Source organism: Lissotriton vulgaris, chromosome 2_1 (genome assembly GCF_964263255.1).
Source record: "Lissotriton vulgaris chromosome 2_1, aLisVul1.2, whole genome shotgun sequence".
In the NCBI taxonomy this organism is placed as follows: Eukaryota; Metazoa; Chordata; class Amphibia; order Caudata; family Salamandridae; genus Lissotriton; species Lissotriton vulgaris.
This window is the reverse complement of record NC_141687.1, coordinates 2,037,294,790-2,037,319,072: the sequence shown is the minus strand read 5'-3', so window position 1 is coordinate 2,037,319,072 and position 24,283 is coordinate 2,037,294,790. Positions and strand designations below refer to the sequence as shown.

General features: G+C 47.9%; 1 protein-coding gene across 1 annotated transcript in view; it reads right to left on the bottom strand.

Moving 5' to 3' along the window:
- Nucleotides 1-24,283, bottom strand: part of FAM227B (family with sequence similarity 227 member B) — a 629,863-nt gene that overhangs the window by 388,132 nt on the left and 217,448 nt on the right. The window contains exon 3 of the mRNA XM_086958267.1: nucleotides 20,688-20,771. Coding sequence (XP_086814393.1) covers nucleotides 20,688-20,771 — 84 coding nt within the window. The remainder of the gene's footprint in view (nucleotides 1-20,687; nucleotides 20,772-24,283) is intronic.

Here is a 24,283-nt window from a genome sequence, read left to right as displayed (position 1 = left end):
CCTCATCCCACCCTACATGATTTTTATATAATGCAAGTGCTTGAGCTACTGCCCATTTTCTGGCATATATATATTTTCTATGTATTGGAATGTGATTTGAGAAGGCAGGCATAATCATTTCTTCGCCATGAGGGCACTCCCTGACAAACTCTGGGGGCCAGTCTTTCTCGGCTAACAGGATGTCATAGCCTTTTGAGAGGTTATCCCAAAATAGACCCCTTATTTTCCTAGTCTTATCTCCCTCTATACGCAATGTTATTTCGTATATCTTATGAGGTTTGCTAACTCTGGTATCTGCAGTTTCCACTTGTATGTATTCATTCGTGTCCACTGTCTCCAGATGATTCATCAGGATCTTGCGAGCTATGCTGATTTCTGCTGCGCTGTCTAGCATTGTCTGTGCCCACTCTCTGTTTTTCAGCTGTGTCCTCAGTATCCTCGGCATGTTTGATTACTTTAATACTGGCTACCTTCTTTCTTGGAAATTGTTATTTTTTACTTTGAGCAGGTTCCTTGTCTTTGGACTGGACGTGCTCTTCCCTTTGTTCTGATCGTCCTCTTCTTTCCGATTTCTGCAAAAAAGATCGAGAGGGACGTGTATCAATATCTTGATATCTATCAGGCTTTTTCGAATTATCCCTATTTCTAAGGTTGTATCTTTTTTCAGAGGGCTCCCTTTCGGGAGACTGGTGTTCTCGGCTCGGAGCTCTTTCTCTCTGCTGAGGAGACCTTCCTCTGGACTGGAAACCTTTTTCTGTGGGAGTGGATTGTTTATTTCCATCCCAGCTCTTTTTAAGAGTGTTTAGATTATTTTTAATAAATAATTTTTCAGGATTTTCAAGTAGTTGGGGTTTTACTGGTTTCCCACCCAAACTATCTCTACCTAGTTCTTCATAGCATTTTTCTATGATTCTGGCAAGCTCAATTGGTTGATCTGTTATATCTGTTTCTTTCCATTTTTGGCGGATCGCCACAGATGATGCTTCTCCTTTTATGTTGGCTAGTAATATAGCCGACACCTGCTTGAAGTCTTTCAGTAATTTCATACCAAGAGTTAAAGCAGGTTCTGGACCGTATTCATTCTGAATTTGTTTTAGCACATCTGGTATTACCGCCATGGACTGAACACCATGTGTTTTTGTGTAAATGGAAGCAAAGACTGTGCCCCAAGTGTCACAGTCCTCCACATGTGGTGTGACACCCATTGGAAGGCAGATGGTCAGAATTCTGTGTTTCTAATTAGGGGTAGTATTCGGGAATACTGCCTCTATTTGAGTTATTTTCTGTGCTATCCAGAATGGAATTTGTTCCCGTTTTGTGGGTGTTTTTCCTAGACATCATTGTATGTTCTGTGGTGTAATTTTATTTGTGTTCCCCTGATGAGGGGTCAGCTGTGGAATATTAACAGCTGGTTGGACTGTTGCAGTCCGCATTACATATTGGACTAACTGTCTGTGAATTTTAATTAGTAATTTTAGCTGTGCTAAAAGTTCTTCTCTTGACATTTTTTTTGATGTCAGGATGTGGTGTGTAGCTGGCTAGAACCGGCCACGTTGCTCCTGGTCTACCTAGTGGACCGAGCCTGGTGATGTGATCATTATGTGTTAGGGCGCCTGCTCTTGGTAATTTAGTGGTATTTCAATATCCTCGAAAGGTGTATATTCATCCGGTGGTTCCTCTATTCTGTAATAGTGGAATTCGTGTGTTGTAGCGTTTGCCGCTGGAATGTTTATCCATGAATAGAATACCAGGGGGCGCTAGAGGGCGCACTGCAGAATGGCCGCACTGTCGTGAGGCTCCTGCTGCCCGGAGCTATTATCCGCCTGGGGATCCTGATTTCCATCGCTGCGCCCTGATCTGACCCTACAGATCTATTGGGATACCGACTGGCCACCCACGGTCCAACTCCTGGTCCATTCGGAGGTTGTTGACCGAAGTTACGAGGGCTCCAAGTTTCCCCGACTTGCGCTCTGGAGGCCGGATGTTCCGTAGCCCGGCGTCACCCTTCACGCTAGCCTGCGGCTCTGCACGTGGGGTGTAGGCCCTGCTCTGCCTCTCTCCGCCGGGCCTGCTTGCCGGCCGGGCATGCTGCTGGATGCTCCTCTGTCCTTGAACTGATTTTTTGGCTCCTACATCTGCCTGCCCAGGACCTATTGCTTACGGACACACAGCGGATCATCGTCTGGTCGCCTGGAGAACAACCCCTTTGGCCTGGGAGCGGAGACGGCCATTTTTCTTCGCTGGGAGTGGCGGGCGTACATGCCTGCTCGTGCCCCCGTTTTTCGGCGTTTGGCCTAGAACTTGGGCCGGCCTGCAGCCCAACTCTTCTTGACTTTGGTGCCCCGCTGTGCCACTAACGCTTTATTATGGGGAAGCCGGACACTAAACAATCTAAGTTGTCCTTTGACTCTGGAGTGGCTAGGAGGGGAACGCGACTGCTCCAGGATGCCGGGACTTCCCGGTCTCCCCCCCCCGCCTGTCGCTGATACTGTGCCGCAGCCACCAACTCCGGACTTTCACCAGATGATGCAGGAGATGAGGCAGGGGTTTGCTACGATAGTGGACAAGGTGGACAAGATATCGTTGCGCATGGATGCGGTGGTCCAGAAGCTGGACGTGCACGAGGAACGCCTGACAACGGCGGAACAGCGCATCTCGGACCACGATGACACGGCTGCCACTCATACCACCCAGCTGGCGAGAATGGATAATATCTTGCGGGTAATTGCCGCTAAGAATGAGGAGTTGGAGGCGAGGAGTAGGCGCAATAACGTTCGTATTGTAGGTGTGCCGGAGTCAACGAATGTAGGAAAGATGGAAACTTATGTGGAGAGACTTCTGGTGGGCGCCATTGGTGCGGATGCTTTCTCGTCCCAGTTCATCGTCGAGAGAGCGCACCGGTCACTGGGGCCTCGGCCGGCCTCTGGAGCCGCACCGCGCCCCATCATCGCGCGTCTTTTAAACTATCGTGACCGGGACGCTGCCCTCCAGGCTGCCCGCACCAATCGGGCCCTCTCCTTTGATGGGGTGTCTTTCACCATGTACCCCGACTTCACGCCGATGGTGCAGGACCAGCGTCGTAAGTTCCTGGGGGTGAAAAAGAAACTTCGGGAACTGCAAGTAGACTACGCTTTGCTTTACCCTGCCAAGCTTAGAGTGACGCACCAGGCTAAGCAACACTTTTTCACTAACCCACAGCATGCTGAGGATTTTGCAAAGCGCCTCAAGCGCGATCGAGCGGCTGCAGATCGAGGAGGTGATCGAGACCCTGAGGGTGAACATTCGGCGGCTGAGGAGGAGGTCGCCTGATTGGGGTGACTTTGTTCTTTATTGTGTATTGAGACATTATAGACGTATGTCCTTTGCATTTACTTCCTTAACCGCATTGGAGGCCTAACGGCCATCCGTTTTTTTTTTTATCTCGCTGAGGCGGGGGCCTTATCTTGCCTGTTTTGCAATTGTGTGTATGGGTGGCGTTTATTGGGGTTGGTATGGAACCGCAGGATGGTGCTATTTGGTTTCGCGCTATGGGCACCCACCCCCCCGCACTGCGCCTGGGGCCATTTGGGACTCGATGGCTCGGACACTGGCGTGGTGTGTGGGAGTGGTGTCGTGCACCTCTAGAGGGTTCCCCGGAGGGTGTACCCCACTTGTACCTTTGGTTTGGATTCTAGTCCTTTGTTGGTTGACTGGATGTGTGTTGGGGAATGGGGGGGGTGGGGGTGTCATTGGCCTGATAGTTGGGGTGTCATCAGGTGGGTGGGTGGGGTGGGGATGATGCTGACGACATGTGCTCGCTCAGGCCTCATGGGTCCTTGCGAGGATTGCTATTGCTGTCTGTATGTACAGGCGCGGCTCCGAGCCCGCTGCTTCGGCTGGTCCATTTTTATTTTGGGCGGCATTGGTCCTGGGGCCCTTGCCTTCGTCCGTCGTGGGCCTGAGAGTAAGGGCCGCCATCTTTGGCGACCGCGTGGTGGTGAGCGCGCTACACGAGGAACGCGTGTGCGGGTTGTGGGCCGGATGAGCTGTGTTTGCGGCGTGCTGCGCTGTGTGTTTCCTTGGTGCCTGTTGCGCGGATGGTGCAGCTGGGGGGGGTTGTTGTAGTTCTGGTTGCTTGGTTTGGAGATGGCTGGGATGTGTGTGGAGTGTATGTGGTGGGACGACTGCGTCCTGGATTGGTGTCCTGCTGCTGGCTGCTGCTGGGAGTCGGACGTTCCGCCTTTGCTCATTGGGTCCTGTGGGGCCCTGAAAATGGCTAATGTCAACTGTCATTATAGATCAGATATCAATTGTGTCCTGGAATATACGGGGTCTTAATGATGCCAGAAAATGTCGTAATGTGATCCAGTATTTGGAGAGGCATGCTATTCATGTTGCCCTCCTCCAGGAGACGCATCTGCGACCCGGACCTTCCCCCAGCTTTGGTGGGAGGTGGGCTGCGGCCAGGATGTTTGCTTCATACTCCTCTTATGCTCGCGGGGTTGTTATCCTTGTTAAAAGATCGCTCGCATTTCAAGAACTGGGATCTATAGGGGACCCTGAGGGGCGCTACGTGCTACTGTGGGGGCGGCTTGGGCAGGTCACTGTGTTGTTTGTTAATTGCTATGCTCCCAATGTTGATACGCCAACCATTTTTGTTACATTGTGGGGTCATGTGCTTGCTGTAGATGCCACTTACATTGTGTGGGGGGGGATTTCAACTTTGCACTTCATGCTCAGTTGGATAGATCGGACGGGAGTCCTCAGTATAATGTGCAAGCTAGAGAAGGTATGCGTGGGGTTGTAGAGGAGGCTGGACTGATTGATAGCTGGAGGTACTCTCACCCTGCCACTACTGAGGGCACTCATTACACTGCACATGCGCGCTCATGGGCGAGGCTGGACTATGTGTTTCTCTCTAGGGGGTTGGCGGCTGGCCTACGGGAATCTGTGCATCTTGCTCGTACGTATTCTGATCATTGCCCGGTGAAGGTTGTTTTATCTGTTCCCGGGCTGCAAAGGCCGCGCCCGCCTTGGCGCCTTTTTCCGACTGCTTTGCTTGACCCTGTGTTCAGGGAGGAGCTTGGCGAGGAGGTGGAGGCGTTCTTCCCCAGAAACAAGGGTTCTGTTAACAGTGTCGAGGTTATATGGGAGGCGTTCAAGGTTAAGATCCGAGGAGTCACTATCTCTAAAAGTTGTGGAATGCTTAAACTGATTGTTCGGACCCTCGGGGGCTTGGAGGGTGACTTGCGTGACTTAGAACGCAGGATGCAGGCTGACTCGGATCCCGATCTTTTGAGCCAGTTCCGTACCAAGCTCTCCGAGTATGAAGAGGAGGCCGCCAGGGAGGCTAAACATAGGGGAAAGTATTGGACGGCGAGGAGGTACTGTGAGGGGGAGCGGCCCGGTAAAGTCCTTGCTGCCCTTACTAGACATCCAAGACATGGGTCGGACGTGCTGGAATTGGTTTTGCCGGATGGCACTCGCTGTCGGGACACTGCGGAGATTCAGCGTACCTTCATTGACCATTACGCACACCTTTACACGACACAGCAGACTGGTGAGACACGATATGGTGGATTTCTTGATGAGTTGGCACTTTGTTGGTTGTCGGATGATCATCGGGCGTTCTTAGGTAGGCCCCTGGAGGTTGAGGAGGTCAGGAATGCCATCATGTCTTTGAATAATGGGAAGGCCGCTGGTCTGGATGGCCTTCCTGCTGAATTTTATAAGTGTTATGTGGACATTATGGCCCCCGTACTCCGCGAGGTTTTTGAGGAGTCCCTGGAGGAGGGGCGACTGCCGTGTTCCATGCGGGAGGTCGCTATTACGTCGCTGCTCAAGCCGGGAAAGGATCCGTTGGATGTGGGTTCCTATAGGCCCCTCTCATTGCTCAACTGCGATGTCAAAATACTCGCGAAGGTCCTGGCGGTGAGGCTCGCTGAGCTCATGCCTGTTATTGTTTTGCCCGATCAGTCGGGGTTTGTGCCCGGTCGTGCTACCTCCCACAATCTTCGCACCTTGTTTTCCCTTATTTCGACCATCGCTCCAGATATCCCGGTCGCCGCCATCTTCCTTGATGCCACTAAGGAGTTTGACTCCGTTGAGTGGGGCTATCTTATAGATGTTCTTTGTTGGATGGGCTTTCCTCGGATCTTTATTTCATGGGTTAAGCTCTTATATACTGATCCGATGGCGAGGGTGGTGGTGAATGGGGTGCTATCCCCCCGTTCCCTCTCACAAGGGGGACTCGTCAGGGATGCCCCCTCTCGCCCCTCCTATTTGCCATTGCCATTGAGCCTCTGGCCTGCAGGATTCGTCAGCTACACCAGCAGAGCGCCTTTAATTGTCTTCAGCGTCAGGTCGGGATCTCTTTGTACGCTGACGATGTCACGCTTTATGTGAAAGATCCTGAAGGCAACCTTAATGCGCTCTTGCGAGAGCTGGTTGCTTTTGGGGGTGTCTCCGGTGTCCATATCAACTGGCGGAAATCCCAACTCTTCCCCCTTACTGCTGCTGTGGCTAGGTTTCCTCTGGATTACCCTTTGGAGTGGTGCGATTCGGAGCTGCGGTATCTCGGCATTGTTGTGTCATTGGACAGAGAAGAAACGATCAGGCTTAATTATGGTGTGGCTATTACTAAACTGGCAGACGACGTCACTAGATGGATGTCCTTGCCTCTCTCCATAGCCGGTCGGGCGTCACTTATCAAGATGGTAGTTTTGCCCCGCTTCCTGTACCTCTTTCAAAACCTTCCATATCATCCTGGTGCTTATTTCTTTCGCAGACTTCGCTCTGAGCTCCTACGATTGTTTTGGGGGGGCAAACAGCCGCGGGTGGCTTGGGCTACCCTTACACTACCCTATTCTGATGGAGGATTCGACGTCCCTGAATTTGAGCTTTACTATCTTAGCGCTCAAACGCATTACGCTTATCACTGGATGCGCCCCACCCCGTTTATGCCCCAAATAGCGGCTGCACATTGGGTTGCCCATCCGCTCCCATTGGAGGGGTTAGTACTGGGCAAGGTGTCAGATGTGGATACGCCTCGAACGACGGTGACGTGCACGGTGGATGCTTGGGAACGGGTAGCACGACTGCTGGGTGTCTCCTTTCTTTATTCGCTGGCCCTGCCTCTATCCTATCATCCTGATTTGTCTCTGTTGCTGGAAACGGGGTTTCAACAAATGTGTAGGTGGCTTGGTATTCTTACGTGGGGTGACGTGTTTCACGAAGGTGCCTTCCGTACCCGGGCTCATTTCTTTGGAGCTGCTGCCTGCTCCCCTTTGGAGCTGTTTTACTATGTTCGTCTGAGGCAGGGCATGCGTGCCTTGTTGCCGGATTTCCCTTCGGAGCCGGAGGTCACCCTCCCCCTCCATGTGCTATTGGTTTCAGATGGGCGTCACCTGGGGTCGAAATTATACGGTGCTATTCGCCGACAGCGCTCTGTCCCGTCCAATCGGGTGCGTGAGCAGTGGGTTGCTGAGCTGGGAGCCCCTATTACTGACGAGCAATGGAAGTATTGCTGTGGACTCACGGCCAATGTTTCTTCCAGTTGTCGCCTGAAAATCATCCATTACAAATTTGTCCAGAGGTACTATTACACCCCGGCGAGGAAACTTCGGTTTCACTTATCGGAGGATGATAGATGCGCTAGGTGTCGAGCAGAAGGTGCTGACTTTCTGCATTTGGCTTGGAGTTGTGCGGGGGGTTCTGGAATACTGGACTCAGGTCCATGTGGCCCTGCAGGTTATGGCGGAGGATGGGGTGGCGTTTGACCCCTTGGTGATGCTGCTGGGTTATTCTAAGGACGTGCCTGCCTCTCATCGTAGATTTGTTGACGTGGCCCTGCTTCTGGCTAAGCGTAGGGTTGCTTGCTGCTGGGGTCGGGGCAGGGTACCGCGCTTCCAGGATTGGTTGAATGACCTCATATACTGTCAGGACCAATATAATGTCTATTCTGAATTGATGCCTGTGAGGTGCAGGCCCAAGGACTTTTGGAGCCCGCTTCAGGTGTACCTTCTAACTAGGGCTGTGCAGGATTCTGATTCTGAACATGAGGACCGAGTAGGTGTTGGTTAACTGCAGCACGGTGGGCTGGGATATCATTCTACATTTGCTGATCCTCAGGTATCGGGGGGGCTGAACTGCATCCTCTTTCTGCGAGCTCAAGGGGGCTGTATTTCATTGTATGTCACTCAGATGGTAGAAATGGAGATCGAACTCCTGTCGGGTCTTAGCCCTTCTTTCTGTCTCTCCTTTTGTTTTATTTTTGCGCTAACAGAACATGCCCATACTGTATCATCTCATCAGCTTACCTGTGCGTCCTGGATCATCATTCTCCTACATGCTATGTGAATTTAAATATTGCTATATATATTGATTGCTTTGCCACTCTGTACCCGGGACTTTTTTGAGTATGTCGTACTATTGTAATGGCCATTTATGACTGTATATGTCATGTATGCACTTCCTTTTTCCCTGCTTATCTCCAAATAAAGGTTTAAAAAAAAAAATGAATAGAATACCTCTGTCTGCCAATATTCGTGTGCCTCTATCACGAAAATGACTGTACTACCTCTTGATGTCAGTCCGTTATCTATAAGTTTTAAAGTTATAGTTTTTCTTATGTTTGCCGGGATGATAACTGCACCCGGTTCATTAAACCCTGTAACATCGAAACCTCGTTGATTCGCATCTACTGCGGCTTCACTGGTTTCGTTGTTATCGCCATTTTCTGACATTGTTTTAATGAGAGTTTGCAGAGCAGGTTTCCAAGGAAACAAAAGATTAGGTGCACAATATTTTGGAACACTGTATCCTTCAACGTTGACTAAACCAAAAACTCTACATAGGAATCTCTTCCTACTAAGTTTCGGCGGATTTTAACCTTTCACCCACTCCAGACGTCTATTGAAGTATTTACGGGAGAAAGGGTCTGTGTGAAAAAGCACGACTGAGTTACTCTAACGTCTTGCATTAGTTTTATCGCCTTACCAAACCTTGGGCGCCATGTAGTGTAGTTCCTATTTTTCCTATAGGCCCTGCGCATTGGAATAACATAAACAGCAGTGTAGACGTAGGACTGAGGTCTTCTAGGTCTCTACTGACTATGCTAGACTTAATTTAGGTTTGCGCCAGCTAGCTCAGAGGTCACTGGAAACTTTCTTGACTGAAAGGGGACGCTTTTCCAGGCAACAGAGGATTATTGGAGGCATTTTTGGGATCGACCTCGCTACCCAGCGGCTAACAGAGGACAAGGCGCCACATCTCGCCTACCTGCACATCGGGACTTTGCTGAGGGGCTGCAGGCTTCTGGGTGAGTGCGGTCAGCGGGGCTGCGAGCGTGCAGGGGACTCCATTGCCCAGGAGCCCCTGCGAGACCATTCTACAGCTTCCGGTCCGCTCTCCCTGCTGCCGCCCCCCGCCCCCTGCACTTTAAAACCCTTCTCACCCTTTCCTTTGGCGGGACGCTTTTCCAGGCAACAGAGGATTATTGGAGGCATTTTTGGGATCGACCTCGCTACCCAGCGGCTAACAGAGGACAAGGCGCCACATCTCGCCTACCTGCACATCGGGACTTTGCTGAGGGGCTGCAGGCTTCTGGGTGAGTGCGGTCAGCGGGGCTGCGAGCGTGCAGGGGACTCCATTGCCCAGGAGCCCCTGCGAGACCATTCTACAGCTTCCGGTCCGCTCTCCCTGCTGCCGCCCCCCGCCCCCTGCACTTTAAAACCCTTCTCACCCTTTCCTTTGGCGGGACGCTTTTCCAGGCAACAGAGGATTATTGGAGGCATTTTTGGGATCGACCTCGCTACCCAGCGGCTAACAGAGGACAAGGCGCCACATCTCGCCGCACCCGCTCCGCGGGTGCCGCTTCGCCTACCTGCACATCGGGACTTTGCTGAGGGGCTGCAGGCTTCTGGGTGAGTGCGGTCAGCGGGGCTGCGAGCGTGCAGGGGACTCCATTGCCCAGGAGCCCCTGCGAGACCATTCTACAGCTTCCGGTCCGCTCTCCCTGCTGCCGCCCCCCGCCCCCTGCACTTTAAAACCCTTCTCACCCTTTCCTTTGGCGGGACGCTTTTCCAGGCAACAGAGGATTATTGGAGGCATTTTTGGGATCGACCTCGCTACCCAGCGGCTAAAAGAGGACAAGGCGCCACATCTCGCCGCACCCGCTCCGCGGGTGCCGCTTCGCCTACCTGCACATCGGGACTTTGCTGAGGGGCTGCAGGCTTCTGGGTGAGTGCGGTCAGCGGGGCTGCGAGCGTGCAGGGGACTCCATTGCCCAGGAGCCCCTGCGAGACCATTCTACAGCTTCCGGTCCGCTCTCCCTGCTGCCACGCCCCCCCTATTTATAGCTTTAGCACTCCCGCAGCGCGGGACGCAGCCCGGGCGAAGACAGGACAAAGACTGGGCCGTTTGAGGCCGTTCGAGGTCTAAGAGGGCTGGGCTGGGCCACCCTCCCTTAATTTTTATTTGTTTCTGGGTTTACTCCTGTGTGGCACATTTTATAGTTTTATTGTTGTGTGTATATTAATTTATTGACCTGTACTCTGTATTATGTGTTCACGGGGTAGTCGGAGCAAGACCCTTATGGCAGCTAGCAATTCCAACAGGTCCATAGAAGATTTCCTAGTCAAAACCAATTTGGCTATTGACGAGGAAATCAGTAAAATGCAGCACAAGGTCTCCTTAGAACTTGATGCTGCACGAAGGTTGTCAGCGCATATTGCTAGCTCCAAAAAATCATCTCTGGGAAATATTGCATCTGCCCGTACCCCTGACCGTTCAATCGCTCCACGGCCGTTATTAGCAACGGCAGTGATGCATCCTGCTCCCCCCATTATTCCCTTACATTCCCCTCCAATCTCCCAACCCAACCCAGTTCTTTTAAATACTGGCCCTGCTCCCCTTTTTAGCATCGCAACTTCCCTCCCTCTTCCTAAAGCATCCCAAGCAGCAAGTCTCCGTAGTGATAAGATAGCGGCAGCACACAAAAAAAAATGCCTTGCGAGAACTTTGCACGCAAAGAAAAAAGCCAGAATAGCAAGATTAAAATTCTTTAATAACAGGCGGGCTATGGGATCTCTTGGGGTGAAGGATGTTACCCCCCAACCGTTTCCAAGTGCTCTCAATGGGGAAGTTACTATGGAAACACATAGTTCGGTGGTAGATGATGTTCTTATCATCTCTCCTAGTCAGAATAGTACAAATATCCCGGAGGGTCGGGTGACTGGCCCGGTGTCTGACAGGGAGGGTGATAGTGAATTCCTGCACCTAGTATGGGACACGCTTAAGCAGTTACTCTCCCCCCTAGAACTAAGGCTTTCTCGTATAGAGAATAACCTCCTCGAAATGGATAGGACCATTGTCACCCTGGCTAGCCTGAGCCTCAAGGAAATGGACGCTAAGCTTTTATGTGCAACTGAACCTACTCCCCAGTCCTTAGTTACAGAACCCGCTCAATCTCCTTCACAACCAGTACCAATCGTTCCCGAGACTTTGTCAATACCCAAACCCATCCCAAAACCCCGTACCACCATTGCTAAAACTATTGTACCTACCCCTAGCCTTGTAGCACCTAAACCCCCTTTTCCGTACAAACCAGCACACAGGTCGAACACTGACTCCAGGGTGCCAGTCAACCACCCCCTCAGGCCGCCCTCAAAGCGCAATCCACCACGCCAGGCCAGTCGCAACAACTTTCGAGGAGGGTTCATTGACCTCCCGCCTGAAGCAGGGCCGTACGTTGTTATATTAGCCGGTGTCCCAGAGTTGGATCAACAATCCCAGGAGAACGATCTTTCATTAAAAAATAAAGTTATTTACTGGCTGAATTCCAACAAACAGCTCCCCGACCAGCAAAGAAGTAGTGTACTTATGGTTCGGAGAGTTCCTTGGATCGGCCGTACTCACAAGTCTATAGCCGGAGACTGTGTGGTGGTTTCTTTTTCTGATCCCCACACAGCCCAGCACCTATGTGCATGGCCATCCTTTGAGGCCAATTCCGCAATAGTAGTGAGGCCCCTCACTTTTTTCTACCCTCCCAGACAACAACCAGTGAGTGAGGGTTCTTGGACCACCGCTAGGAACGTTAGTCGCCCAACTTATTGTTTTGCTGGCCAGAACCAACCAAACTGGTGGCAAGGGTTTTCAACCTCTAATAGGTTCGGCTGCTTGGAGGAGGTGGACTGACTTGGGTGGTCTGGAGACATATCTCCCTTTAAGATTTCGTCTCCCCGACGGAGTCCTCCATCCCCAAGTCCTTCTCTTGTCGGCCGTTCGTCGCCTAATAATCCGGGCACAGCTTTAGATCCAGCACACACTCCTGTCTTGGCAATGGATGTAGTTCAGAGCGTGGTACAGTTACCATGTGTACTAACTACAGATTGCCCTTTAAGAGTCATCTCTTGGAATATTGCTGGGCTTAGGGGACGTCTGGAGAATGACGACTGGGCCAACTTCATTGATTCATATGATATCGTCATCTTCCAGGAAACCTGGTCAACCGTCCCATTGTATAAATTGGGTTATTTTAATTTTTCAAAACCCGCAATTAAGAGCCCCAAGGGTAGGGCCTCTGGTGGTCTTACTATCTGGATAAAAAATAATTTGGGTTTCCATGGTAGGGAAACACCGGTGGCGTGTGCAGATCTCCTATGTATTAGCCTGTGTAAACCCAAAACCCCAGATATTATTTTAGTTGATGTCTATGCCCGTGGCTGTCAGGGTGGGAAAAAACAAGACGTCTTGGACGATCTTGACCTTTTATTTAAGAACTTCGGGTCCGACCAGATTGTAATTGTGGCGGGAGACTTAAATACCTCCATTGAGCCCATCTCCTCCTTGGCAGAGGATGTGGGGTCTGAGGAGGACACTGCTTGGGCAATCCCCCCGCTTACTATTGCAAAGGGTGTTAAGGGTACTGAGGCAGCTATTCATTGGCTGGGCTTTTGTTTAGAATGGGGCCTACGGGCGGCCAATGGTCGTACACGATCCGATTGCCTTGGGTCCAACACCTTCGATAACGGCTTGTGCTCAAGCCGTATCGACTATATTTTGATTAAAATCGAGTGCTGGTCCATTGTACAAGACATGGCGGTAGAGCTCCGCCCGGAGAGCGACCATAATCCCCTTTCACTTGGGATTTTGGTCCCAGGCATGGGGGCACCAGCCAGGAGGACAAATATCCTAACATCTGATGTTATTCTGTGCCATAACAGGCGCCGTGTTCAATGGTCTAGAGTTCTGGAGGACCCCGTACTTACTTCAAAGATAGAGGAAGAGGTAAGGGACGTGTGGAGTAGGATGTCTTTGTTATCTTCTGCTGGTATTGCGGACCCCATAATCACCAACCTTCATGAGGAGTGTTTTTCGACCCTTAAAAACCTTCTCACGAAACCATCTAGGCCTGTTAAAACTAGAGTTTACAAAAAATGGTACAATAAGAAGTGTAGAGATGCCCACAGCAGCTTATTAGCTGCTGTGAAGGCCCGGAACTCCGATGCCATAAGGACGACAAGGCAATGTTATAAGCGTACCATTCAGGCTGCTAAGCGTGAATGGGATGACTCTTATTGGCTCGATCTCCTAGGTGCATGCGACTCCCCCAATCTAACGGATTTTTGGTTTATTATAAGGCGGAGAAAGGACCCTGCAGCCCAGGTTCCAGTAAATCATGTCTCCGCCCAACTGTGGGTGGAATTCTACTCCGCACAGTTTAATGACCCAAACATAGCGGCAGTTCCTTTGATGGAAACTACACTGATGTGCCAACCCCCATATACTGGAGACAGACTTTTATTTTTGGAATCTGACACTACACTCGCTCTCGAGTCAGTTCAGCCGGGTAAAGCTCCTGGCATTGATGCTATTCCCGCTGACGTTTTTAAACTCAAACCTGACCTTTGGATCCCTTATATAACCTTACTGGCAAATAACATAGCTGCAGGGGCCGAGATTCCTCCCTCATGGAGGGGTGCAGAAATTCTGCCAGTCTACAAGAAGGGTGACCGCTCCCTCCCCAACAACTATCGGCCCATTAGTTTGATCGATTCAGTCCAGAAAATTGTGTCAAGAATGATCTTGGCAAGAATTCTGGATTGGATCGATTCAAATAACATACTTTCCCCTATGCAGGCGGGTTTCAGGTTTGGGACGAGCACAGTTGACCAAGTCTTCCGGTTTACATTACTCTTTTGGAAGGTGGTTTTGTTGGGTGGTGGTACGTTATATGCTGCTTTCGTTGACCTCAAGTCGGCCTTCGACTTGGTGCCAAGGAAGAAGTTGTGGGAGGCCCTTAACCGCATGGGATTTCCGCCTGAGCTTTTGATCCTAGTCCAGCGACTTCATGAGGACAATTATGCCCAGGTTAGGTGGGGCAGCCAGGGGCAGGTGACCAAGCAATTCCCTGTACAACGTGGGGTGCGTCAAGGCTGTGTCCTGGCCCCCACGTTGTTTCTTTTATTTATTAATCAGGTCACACAACACTTTATCAACACACAGTCGGATGCTCCCATGCTGGGAGGTCGAAAGTACCCCATGTTGATCTTTGCAGACGACACCCTCCTGCTTTCTAAAACTAGAGCCGGGCTTCAGGTAGCCCTGAACAGATTTTCCGAGTTTTGTAGCAAGAATGACTTGCAAATAAATGTGGATAAAACAAAATTTATGGTCTTTTGCAAGAAAACTCCCCCTAAGTGTACCGTTTCTTTAAACGGAGTTAATATCGAGCAGGTTAGGGTTATGACATATCTTGGTGTCACCCTAGATCACCAACTCAGCTGGAACCCCCAAGTGGAAACGTCCAAACTTAAGTTTAACAGGTTGGCTGGCTGTTTGCTTCATGAACAGAAGAACTCCCTTACTAGGTGTGTTAGCCCTGTGTTAAAAATTTTTGAGGTGAAGGTCATCCCCGCAACCCTTTATGGAGCAGAAGTTTGGGGTCATAAGAATCTCTCCAGTTTGTCAACTGCGCAGAACAGGTTCCTACGGAATCTGGTTAGTCTCCCTCAGTCCACCCCAACTAAACCTCTATTATTGGATCTTGGCTGCAGACCAATCGACGAGATGGCCCTGTATCGGGTGGTGGCCTTTTGGCGCCGCATCTGGACCACTCCTGAGCTTGGCCTGTTTATCCAAGAGTTGGAGGAGGTAAAACTCATGTGGGGGGCAAACAAAATACAATGGTTTTGTGTAGTTAAAAATGTATTGAAATTGATGGGTCTTCCGGAGCTTTGGTCCAACCCGGGGGGGGCAACTTTTCCCTCTAAACTTGAGTTTAAGGCACTCTTTTGGGCCTGGAGAAAATCTATCCTTGTAAACCAATCCCTGGATGCTAACATAACTGGCTCCTTTTTAGTGTTTAAGACTGTTCCCTCATTAGAACAGTATTGGGACCTAATCACAAGTGTACCAGATCGTAAACTATACCACCAGTTCCGAATTGGCACCTTGCCCATCAATTCTTTTACAGTAAAATGGGACATGTCTACAGGAAACAAATGCCACTGGTGCGCAGACCAGGAGGAAAGTGTTGGCCACTTCTTCTTTGGTTGCCCTGCTTACCGTGCACCAAGAAGCAAGTGGTTAAGGCCGATCTGCTTGTCTCTGAACAGTGGTGGCTTTCGAGATGCACTCCACAAACTTCGTGTTATTAGATCAGAAACCGTAGTGGTAGGTGTTGCAAAATTTTTACGATGGGCCTGGCTGATCCGTTCTAAGAAATTGGGTATCCCTGTATGTTGAATGCCCTTCTATTAACTTGTATATAGCACCCTGTATTGTTCTTAGTGGTATTAATTCTTGTGCAAATTATCATTGTCCCATCTGTTTTTATATACATATGTCTAAACAATCTTTTCATTTTTAGGAATATTGTGTGTATAATATTATATTGCTGGAGTGTCTTTTTTTTATACATTGTGTATGACTGTATTCTTGTCTTTTATGAATTTTTAATTCGAAATAAAGACATATCGAATCGAATAGGAAGTGATCAGCTCCCCTGGCTCAGGCAAGAAGGGATTCAGCTTCCGACAACCGCATAAACATGACAACTTTGCTCCCTCAGAATAAGAGTCAATCTCTAGAGTCGTGTGAAACAATAGACAGCTATTTCACTCAGTCAGTTGTGCATATTTAGCTTCACCAGGGTGCAGAGAATAGAGAGACGGGCGTTTTCAATAAAAGGTATTATTTATTGAGCAGTCTTCCTTCTCATGCAAGAGAAATGAATTGCCACAATTGCAATACTTATTGTAAAGTAAAGTACGTACAGTAAAAGGAGTATTATGAAATAATACTGTAAAAGCATTGATATGGTTTCCTAGCCATAAGACACTTTAAAATGGATAAAATATATATATATATATATATCTATATATATATATATATATATACATAGGCTAACGTGCTCAACTGGTGCTTCTAAACTATGCCTACCCCGGTGTACCTGACCGAAGCCTAATACGTGGGAAGGAGTAAGTAAGTAGGATTTTAAGTTAAGTAGGTTTGTTGCCAAGGATCTGTTCAAGAATTCTCTCTAAGGGTTTAGTCAGCACTGTACCTTGGGAATAGAATGTAGGAGGTCTGGTATCTCCCTCTCAGGACCCAATATCCCAGTCACCTGCAAGGGTAGGCTGGAAACGCCGGAGCTGGATTTTCTCGGCAGGAGAAAAGACAGCATCTTTCTCAGCGCGTCAAAGAGGAGGGGCAGCGTCCGTGGGCTCTCTGCGTCTGCTGGGCTCTCGGAAGTAGATTAGCTGCTCTGCTCCAGAATCACCATCGTGTGTTTGCTTAAGGCAACTTTGGTATATTTATACCTGAAAGGTGCCGAGTTTGACGTAAGGTTTGGACATAAGACGTCAATAAAGATGTCACTAAGAACTGGCCGTTCTTACAGTGCTCACAGGAGTTCTATTACAAATCAAAACAAAGCAAGCGGGGCTTTCCCAGGTTGCTGGAGGTTTGGTGTGTCGAAAGAACTCGGTGTGCTCTCTAGGAATCTAAGGAAGTAGCTTCTACCGTGTCTTGGACTGCAGGGGCGATTTACTGAATTATGGTTCTGATTATTATGCCATTATAGGGATACTATTGATTATAGCCGTATAGGGGCATAAAGTCACAATATTGAATTGGGTTCCTAGATAAAACACATCAATCCACTTTCTGTCTCTCTCTCTCTCTCTCTCTCTCTGTGGAGGTTTTAATCTGGGCAGAAATTTCCAGAAAGTAGGCACCTCTGTCCAATACTAGGATGACACATCATCACTGTACCTCATCCCAACCCTCCTGCACAGCACTTTGGAACATTACAAGATGGCAACTTAAAGTGGTCTGTTGAAAGGCCTCCCTGAAAAGCTGACACTCCACCCCAAACTTTCACATGTGACCGGTCCCTTTCCTCCAACACTTCAAAAGGGTAGTCCCTCTTGTGATTGGGTCTAGAGGCTGGGCCTTGCCCCTTTGTCGTTTGTGGTTTGAGACTTCTCAGGCTTGGTGCAGTGTAAAAAGTAATTATTGAATGCCGATTCCATCCCTAACCTTTCCTTTCACAATAACAGGCTCAAACGATTGGCCCTACTTTAGGGGAGGCCTATGATCTATCTGCAGACCTGCAGAGCAATTAACATGGCCCAATGGAGGGAACAAAAGCTAGGAATCTTTAGGAGCTGAGTTAGGGAAATGTACCAAAAGGAGTACGGATTTGACAAAAGAGACACTGAACCTGACTTGGGATCCATCTTTGCAATAATAACGGTTGACTAAAGTAATCACTAGGGAAAACTATGGTAAAATTGCGCACAGACAGTAAAGCCCACACTTCTCTGTTAAGTACTCCAGTATACTATGTGGTGTACCATGAACACCCACAGACATTATAAGGCCTACACCACTTCAGCATTAATCTCAGAAGGGCCATTTCTGTGCTAGTCTACCTCTGCACATCTACTGGGTTGTCCCACTCACTCAGCCTGTACACGTCTGCACATATGTGTGTGCACATGTTCATATGCAGCAAAGCCTCCTACCACAATGGTGCAGCAGGAGTCCGTGTTTTTAAAAGCAGACCCTAATGACTACCCCTACCAGCTATTTTATTGTTTTAAAATTATTTGTATTGACATTTTGTATAAGGTAAATAACAAGAACACCGAGTGCAGTACAATACCAGCTGGCGGGCCAGCCAGCCCTTTCGGGATACAGAGTTACAATAACATTATATGAGTATGCATCCACAACTCCTGAGGTAGTATATTGATAAACAGATAATCCACTATCATCAGGCACTTAGGTCCTTACATATCCGCATTTCGATTATAACATTATTAATCCCAATCATTACCCCCGCACCAGCCAGGATTCACACTCCTATGGTGCTTGCATCCGTGGTCATCTGCAACGATGGAACTCAGCCAGCTCACAAATGGATCCCAAATGTCTCACGGTCCGGATTTTGACGGCAATAGATCCCAGTAGCACGCCAGTTGTGCCTTACAATATTCCACACTCCTGTCCCACTCCCCCGCTGTCAGGGGGAAACTGCGCCCCAATGCAAGGCAACGTGTCTCTTAGCTAAGAGCAGTAACACTGCCGGAAGCCTCCTCGACTCCGTTGGCACATTTGAAATGACTCCCATCAGTGTGACCAATGGTGTACAAGGCAGCTCCTGCCCAGTAATGTCTTTAATGTGGCGTGGTATTTGTAACCAGACGTCCGCTATAGATCTGCACTGCCAGGACAAATGCAGGAAGGTCGCATGGGGGGCCCCACACCTCCAACAATTATCTGAGCATAGCCCCATTTTATGTTATTGTGTTGGCGTGACTACCAGCCATTTTAACCAGGAGTGAACGTAACTGGTGTAATTCTTTCTAGCATACTTACTGTTAAATATTGCAAAATGACTTGTAATTATGCCTAATTACTTGAGAAGCTGGCGTAATCGCACAAGTTTGGTACTTTACCATCACATGAGTGATGCGTGATTACTGAAATTACTTCGATCACTCCAGCCTAACTTTAACAGAGGTTACAACAAGTGAGACTCAATTAGTGAAAGTCACTTACAACAAAAGTCAGAAACTGGGAAGTCCAAAAGCAAACAAAATCCAGGGTGTTAAATATGGTCAGAACCCATTTTCTTTCAACCAGTGTGAGATATTCTTACCTACCAATGAGTCACTTGTCATCGAATTCCTCAGCAACCAATCGAAGTGCAAGAAAAAACTGATGGAAGATGTAGCTGTCGGATGCGCTTCCAGGAAAGGCAGCACACACATCAGTGAAGCAGTCCCTGGCATTGTGCATAGCTTGCACGTTGATGGGGTGCCAGTAGTGTCTGTTGTGCAAAAGGTCTGCTACTTGGTGAGGTGGCTGAAGTACCACATGTGTTCAATCAATGGAACCAACCACATGAGGGAAGTTGGCAATGGCATTAAATTCCCTTGTAAACCTTTGGCTTTCCAACAGTGGCATGTCAGTAAATGATTGTACTTTTCTGTTGATGAATATCAGTACTTCCTGCAAGCATCAAAACTGGCTTGACTGTGAGATGCCTCTGCTGTCAGAGCTGACCCTCCGAAAAAACCAATGACCATGAAATGGAGTTGAGCCAGTATGTTGATATAGGCAGGGGTAGCCTGTAGGTGGATGAAGATCCTGCTCTCAGTCCGCAACTATGTCAAAGATCACTTCAGGTGAGAAGCAAATCTGAAATGACTGCATCACTGGACATCCAAAAACTATGAAGAGAGGCTAGAGTTCTTTGACATTTGGAACATCAGAGGCCTAGAATTGAATGCCAGAGTCCGTCCATGCAGAATCTAACCTTTTAAAAGTCAGGAAAATATTAAACACACATCTATTGTCAACCTTAATGCAGCATTTTCTTCTATTGCCTTTTGTGGCTATTCTCTGTGCCAGTGCACCTACTTTTGAGGTTTTTGCATGCTCTATAAAACAAATGATTGTCATCTTTATCAAGGATCAGCTCAGGTGAGAAGCAATATGTGGCATTGACTGGACATTACAAAGATGTTGATCCTTTACCTGTAAAATCTCGCACTCTTCCTCAAATGATTGCTTCTCAAAATCCTTGACATAGTGAAGCCCAAAAAAGTTTATTGAGTGTGTGAGTTCATTTATTACCTTGTCACCTTGTACGTGAATGATTACTGTTGTAATTTGTTTCACCTGTAGCCCTACACCAAGGCTTAGCTGGTGTTTATGGACTACTGTCTTGAGCCCTTTCTGGCTGTAGTAATTTTAGAAGTGCAGTTTGTGAATAACAATTACCTTACCCTTTTGTTAGTGTGTGTTTTATTATTGTAATGTCCCTCCCCATGCCCCTATTTATCCCCCTAAATCCCTCCCTTTTAAGAGTAAATATCCCTGTTTTCCAGGAACTCCCCTTTGTCCCTCCCACAATTACCACAACAGGTATGCATGTGTGTGGATATCATTGCGTAGAAAAGAAAGGAGAGGCAAAGACCTCTGCACATACGTTTGTGGATTGCATTTTATAATATGTGAATAGTCCTATTTTAGTGCTAGTAAATGTACTATATGATGCAGTTTGTACAAAGGTCCAGTTGAATGTATAATGATACTTAACATTTCGAGGTTTGATAAGACATTAATAAGCTGGTATAGGAAAATATTCTTCCTACCATACAGATCTCATTATAAAATTCTGTAAAACTTACGCAATGTAATCCTTTTGCAAACTCCTCCGTAAAGCCTGTGTCTCTTTGATGATGGAGTGATAGGTTGGAACAGCCTGTGTGCAAGTAATTTAAATTAAGGAAGCATATGTCAAGTTTCTTACAGTTTTGAAACCCAGCTGGCATGATAATTCCCAGCTAGTCCTAGTAGGGCAGTATATGGAATGCTGCAACCAAAGGATACATTTAAACAATGTCATAAAAGTCTAACAATATACATTTAGTTCTATTTACTGAAAGACATGCTGCATATTATATCTAATGCAAATAGAGTACACTTGAGCACCAACAACTAATGTTAGCACATTATAGGAAATTAAAACAGTAATATGGCTGAGATCATTCATGCTATAATTACTTACTGGCAATTCCATGGCTCCGAGTTATTCCTCGTTACATTTCTTACTACGTGAGGAGTCCACCCTCTCCCACAGACCGATACCTACTTCTCATTTTGCAGTCTTCATGACTGAGACTCAAAGGAACTCCTCCACTCACTATAAAGGGCTGCCACTCCAAACACACATCCTGCTAATCCAATGCCATTCCACCAACAAAGAGCAGCTTGCAGATTGTCCTCCTCTTAAAAGGGTGGGAAAGGGTGGGCATAACTGACTGTAACAAGGAAGTAATAACTCAGAGTCAAAAATTAGTGTCAAGTAATTGTTGTATTACCTCCTCATTAACCACCTCAATATTGTCAACATTAGCTTGAATCCAGTGGCAAAGTGAGCAAGGGACCCACGTCAGGGCATTCCCTGCCAACTTAGGGCATAAAAAGCAAACACAAGGAGATGATGGACGGAGTGCTGAAACTTTCAGACACTCACCCCCTAGTATTGGATCTGGGTTGAATTCATCATCGTTCTTTAGCTCACTTCGCCACACCAGTTCAGATACAGCTATTTGCAAATCAACCTGTGCCTCATGGGAACAGTCCAGACTGAACTGCCAAGCCATGTCTTCCCTGGACCGGAAACAATCATCCTGAAATAGGCAGTGGAAGGATTGGATCTGATCTCAGTAGGAAGAGCGTTCCAAATTCTAGGAACAAGGCTGGAGAAAGCACGTTTATACATACTTTTCTTTTTGAATTTGGGAGGTTTCAAGAGTAGTGTGGACGTACTTCTTAAGTTCCGACCTGAGCCAGAAAGAACTAGCTTTTTCGCCAGATAGGCCGGAGTGTTTCAATGCAAGGCTTTATGCGTGAGGCAAGCTATTTTAAAATGAATCCTCGTTTCAACAGCCAGTTAAGCTGCAAAAGGTCAGGTAATGTGATTGTGTTTTTTGGAGCCTGTGATAAGCCTGGCCGAAGCGTTGAGAGTGGCTCTGAGAGGGGCCAAGCTCCCCTTAGGCAGCCCCCCAAGGGTCAACAGACCATATTCAAGACATCAGCAAGGATTGTACTGCAGGCTGTATGTCTTCGGTCCAAAGGAAAGGTTTGATTCTCTTGAGAGTGTTAAGATCAAAGTTGGCACTCCGAATAATGGCACTGATGTGAGCTTGCATATTAAGGTATTTGTCCATGGTAATGCCTAACGATTTAGCAGAATCAACCATGTGAGGAGTGCAGTTAAGGGCTGTGAGCTGCTTTAGCCAATCCAGGGTAGGTGCAGAGTGATTGTGGGGGGCAATCAGCAGGAATTCAGTTTTTAGGGTATTCATCAAAAGATGGTTCTGGGCTAACCATTGTTGAGTTTGCGAAAAAAACCTCATTTAAAGTTTTTATGTCATCGAGAGAGGAGATCTTCAAGTAAAGTTATGTGTCATTCGTGTAAATGTGGTACAGAATGTTAGACTGGTTCAGAATGACAGTGAGAGGTTCCATAAAAAGGTTGAAGAGCGTGGGCGAGAGTGCGGATCCATGCGGAACTCCAATCCTGACCTGGGTAATAGAAGCAAGGGACTGGTTGAGTTTAATTCTTTGTGTGTGGTTATGTAAGAAAGAGATAAACCACTTTAGGACCAGTCCCGCTAGACCCATCCTACGTTGTAGAAGATTAATCAAGGTTTCATGTTTGAAGGTGTCGAATGCAGTAGACGGGTCCAGAAGGATCAGAAGACAAGGGACATTTTGATCAAGGGATTTCATCCACAATGTGCATTAGTGCAGTTTCAGTACTATGCCCTGCTCTGAAACCAGATTGATAGAGGTCCAGTAGTTGAAGTTTCTCTATATGGTTGCAGAGCTGCTTGTGGACACATTTCTCGAGCAGTTTGGCTAACATCATGATGCTGGTGATAGGTCGTTGTTAGAATCAGGTAAATCCAAGATGGGCTTCTTAGGGATGGGAGTGACTTCCTCAATTTTGAGGCAATCAGGGACGCTCCCCAGCAGGAGAGATTAATGAATGATGTGCGACCAAAGAGGTATATTGGGTAAGTTGAAGTCTTTAAAAAATTTAGCAGGCAGTGGATCATTGAAGTGATTGGCCAGTTTTAGAGTTGCCATATCGTGGAGTAGTTCAGTGCAATCTGGCAGGATAACAGCATTTCAAGAGGCATCATTTTTGGGAGAACAATCGAGAGAAAAGGAGACTGCTGAGGGACCCACAGGGTTCCGCTGGAGATGTGAAGATTAGAGGCGGCACCATGGGTTTGACAGGTTGCAGCTCCAGTTACATTTTCCTAGTTTTTTTATTGAAGTGCACTGTGAAGTCCTCCCCACTAGGAAGCAGAATCACGGAGGACAGGTTTGGGTTGGAAGTGTGGTTTGTTTGCTGTTGATGATTTCAAATAGCATCTTGGGTCTGTTTTTAGCTCTGTCCAGCTGCACCCTGACATGGTCAGTTTTAGCAATGCAGATTTTTTTTATTGTAGGCACTTCTCATTTTCCTTAGCTGATAGAGGCAAGTGGTGGAAGGATCATTTCTCCAGATCCTTTCTGAAAGCCTAAGTTTACGCATTTGTCATTTAGGGAACCATTAAACCAGTCAGAGGGCTGGACAAGATGCACGATGCTAAGCTGTATTCAATGCTTATATTTGTTGGACTGCTATGGACATATGTTCACTTGATGTATTGTGGGGATTATGTTATCATTTAAGATAGGAACATGGAATGTGATGGGTATGCATTCGCTGTTGCGTCGGTATCAGATCTATTCGTACCTCAAGCGTCATCACATACAAATTGCCTTGCTGCAAGAGACCCATGTGACCAAATCAGAGATACAACACGTACATCATCGCTGGCGCAGCCAGCTATTCGTCATGGGGTACTCAGCATTTGTGCAAGGTGCACTAATATGGGTAAGGACGGGTGTTCCACTCATGATCACATTGTCACTGGTGGACGCGGAGTGGCGGTATATAATAGTTAGGGGTGCACTGGATGGCCAGCAAATAGTGCTTGCCTCAATATACGTCCCAGTACAGAACAGGCTGAGTTCCTGGACAAAGTATCACACATCCTGGTGCCATGGCACGACATTCCCATGCTTTTAGGGGGAGACTACAATAGCGTACTTGATGTGTCACTAGACCGCTCTTTCCCTCCCCTCCCGGGTACAAACACATATCACGCCATTAAGGCATTGACTAACTGGGCTTCACATTGACATTTGAAGGATGCCTGGA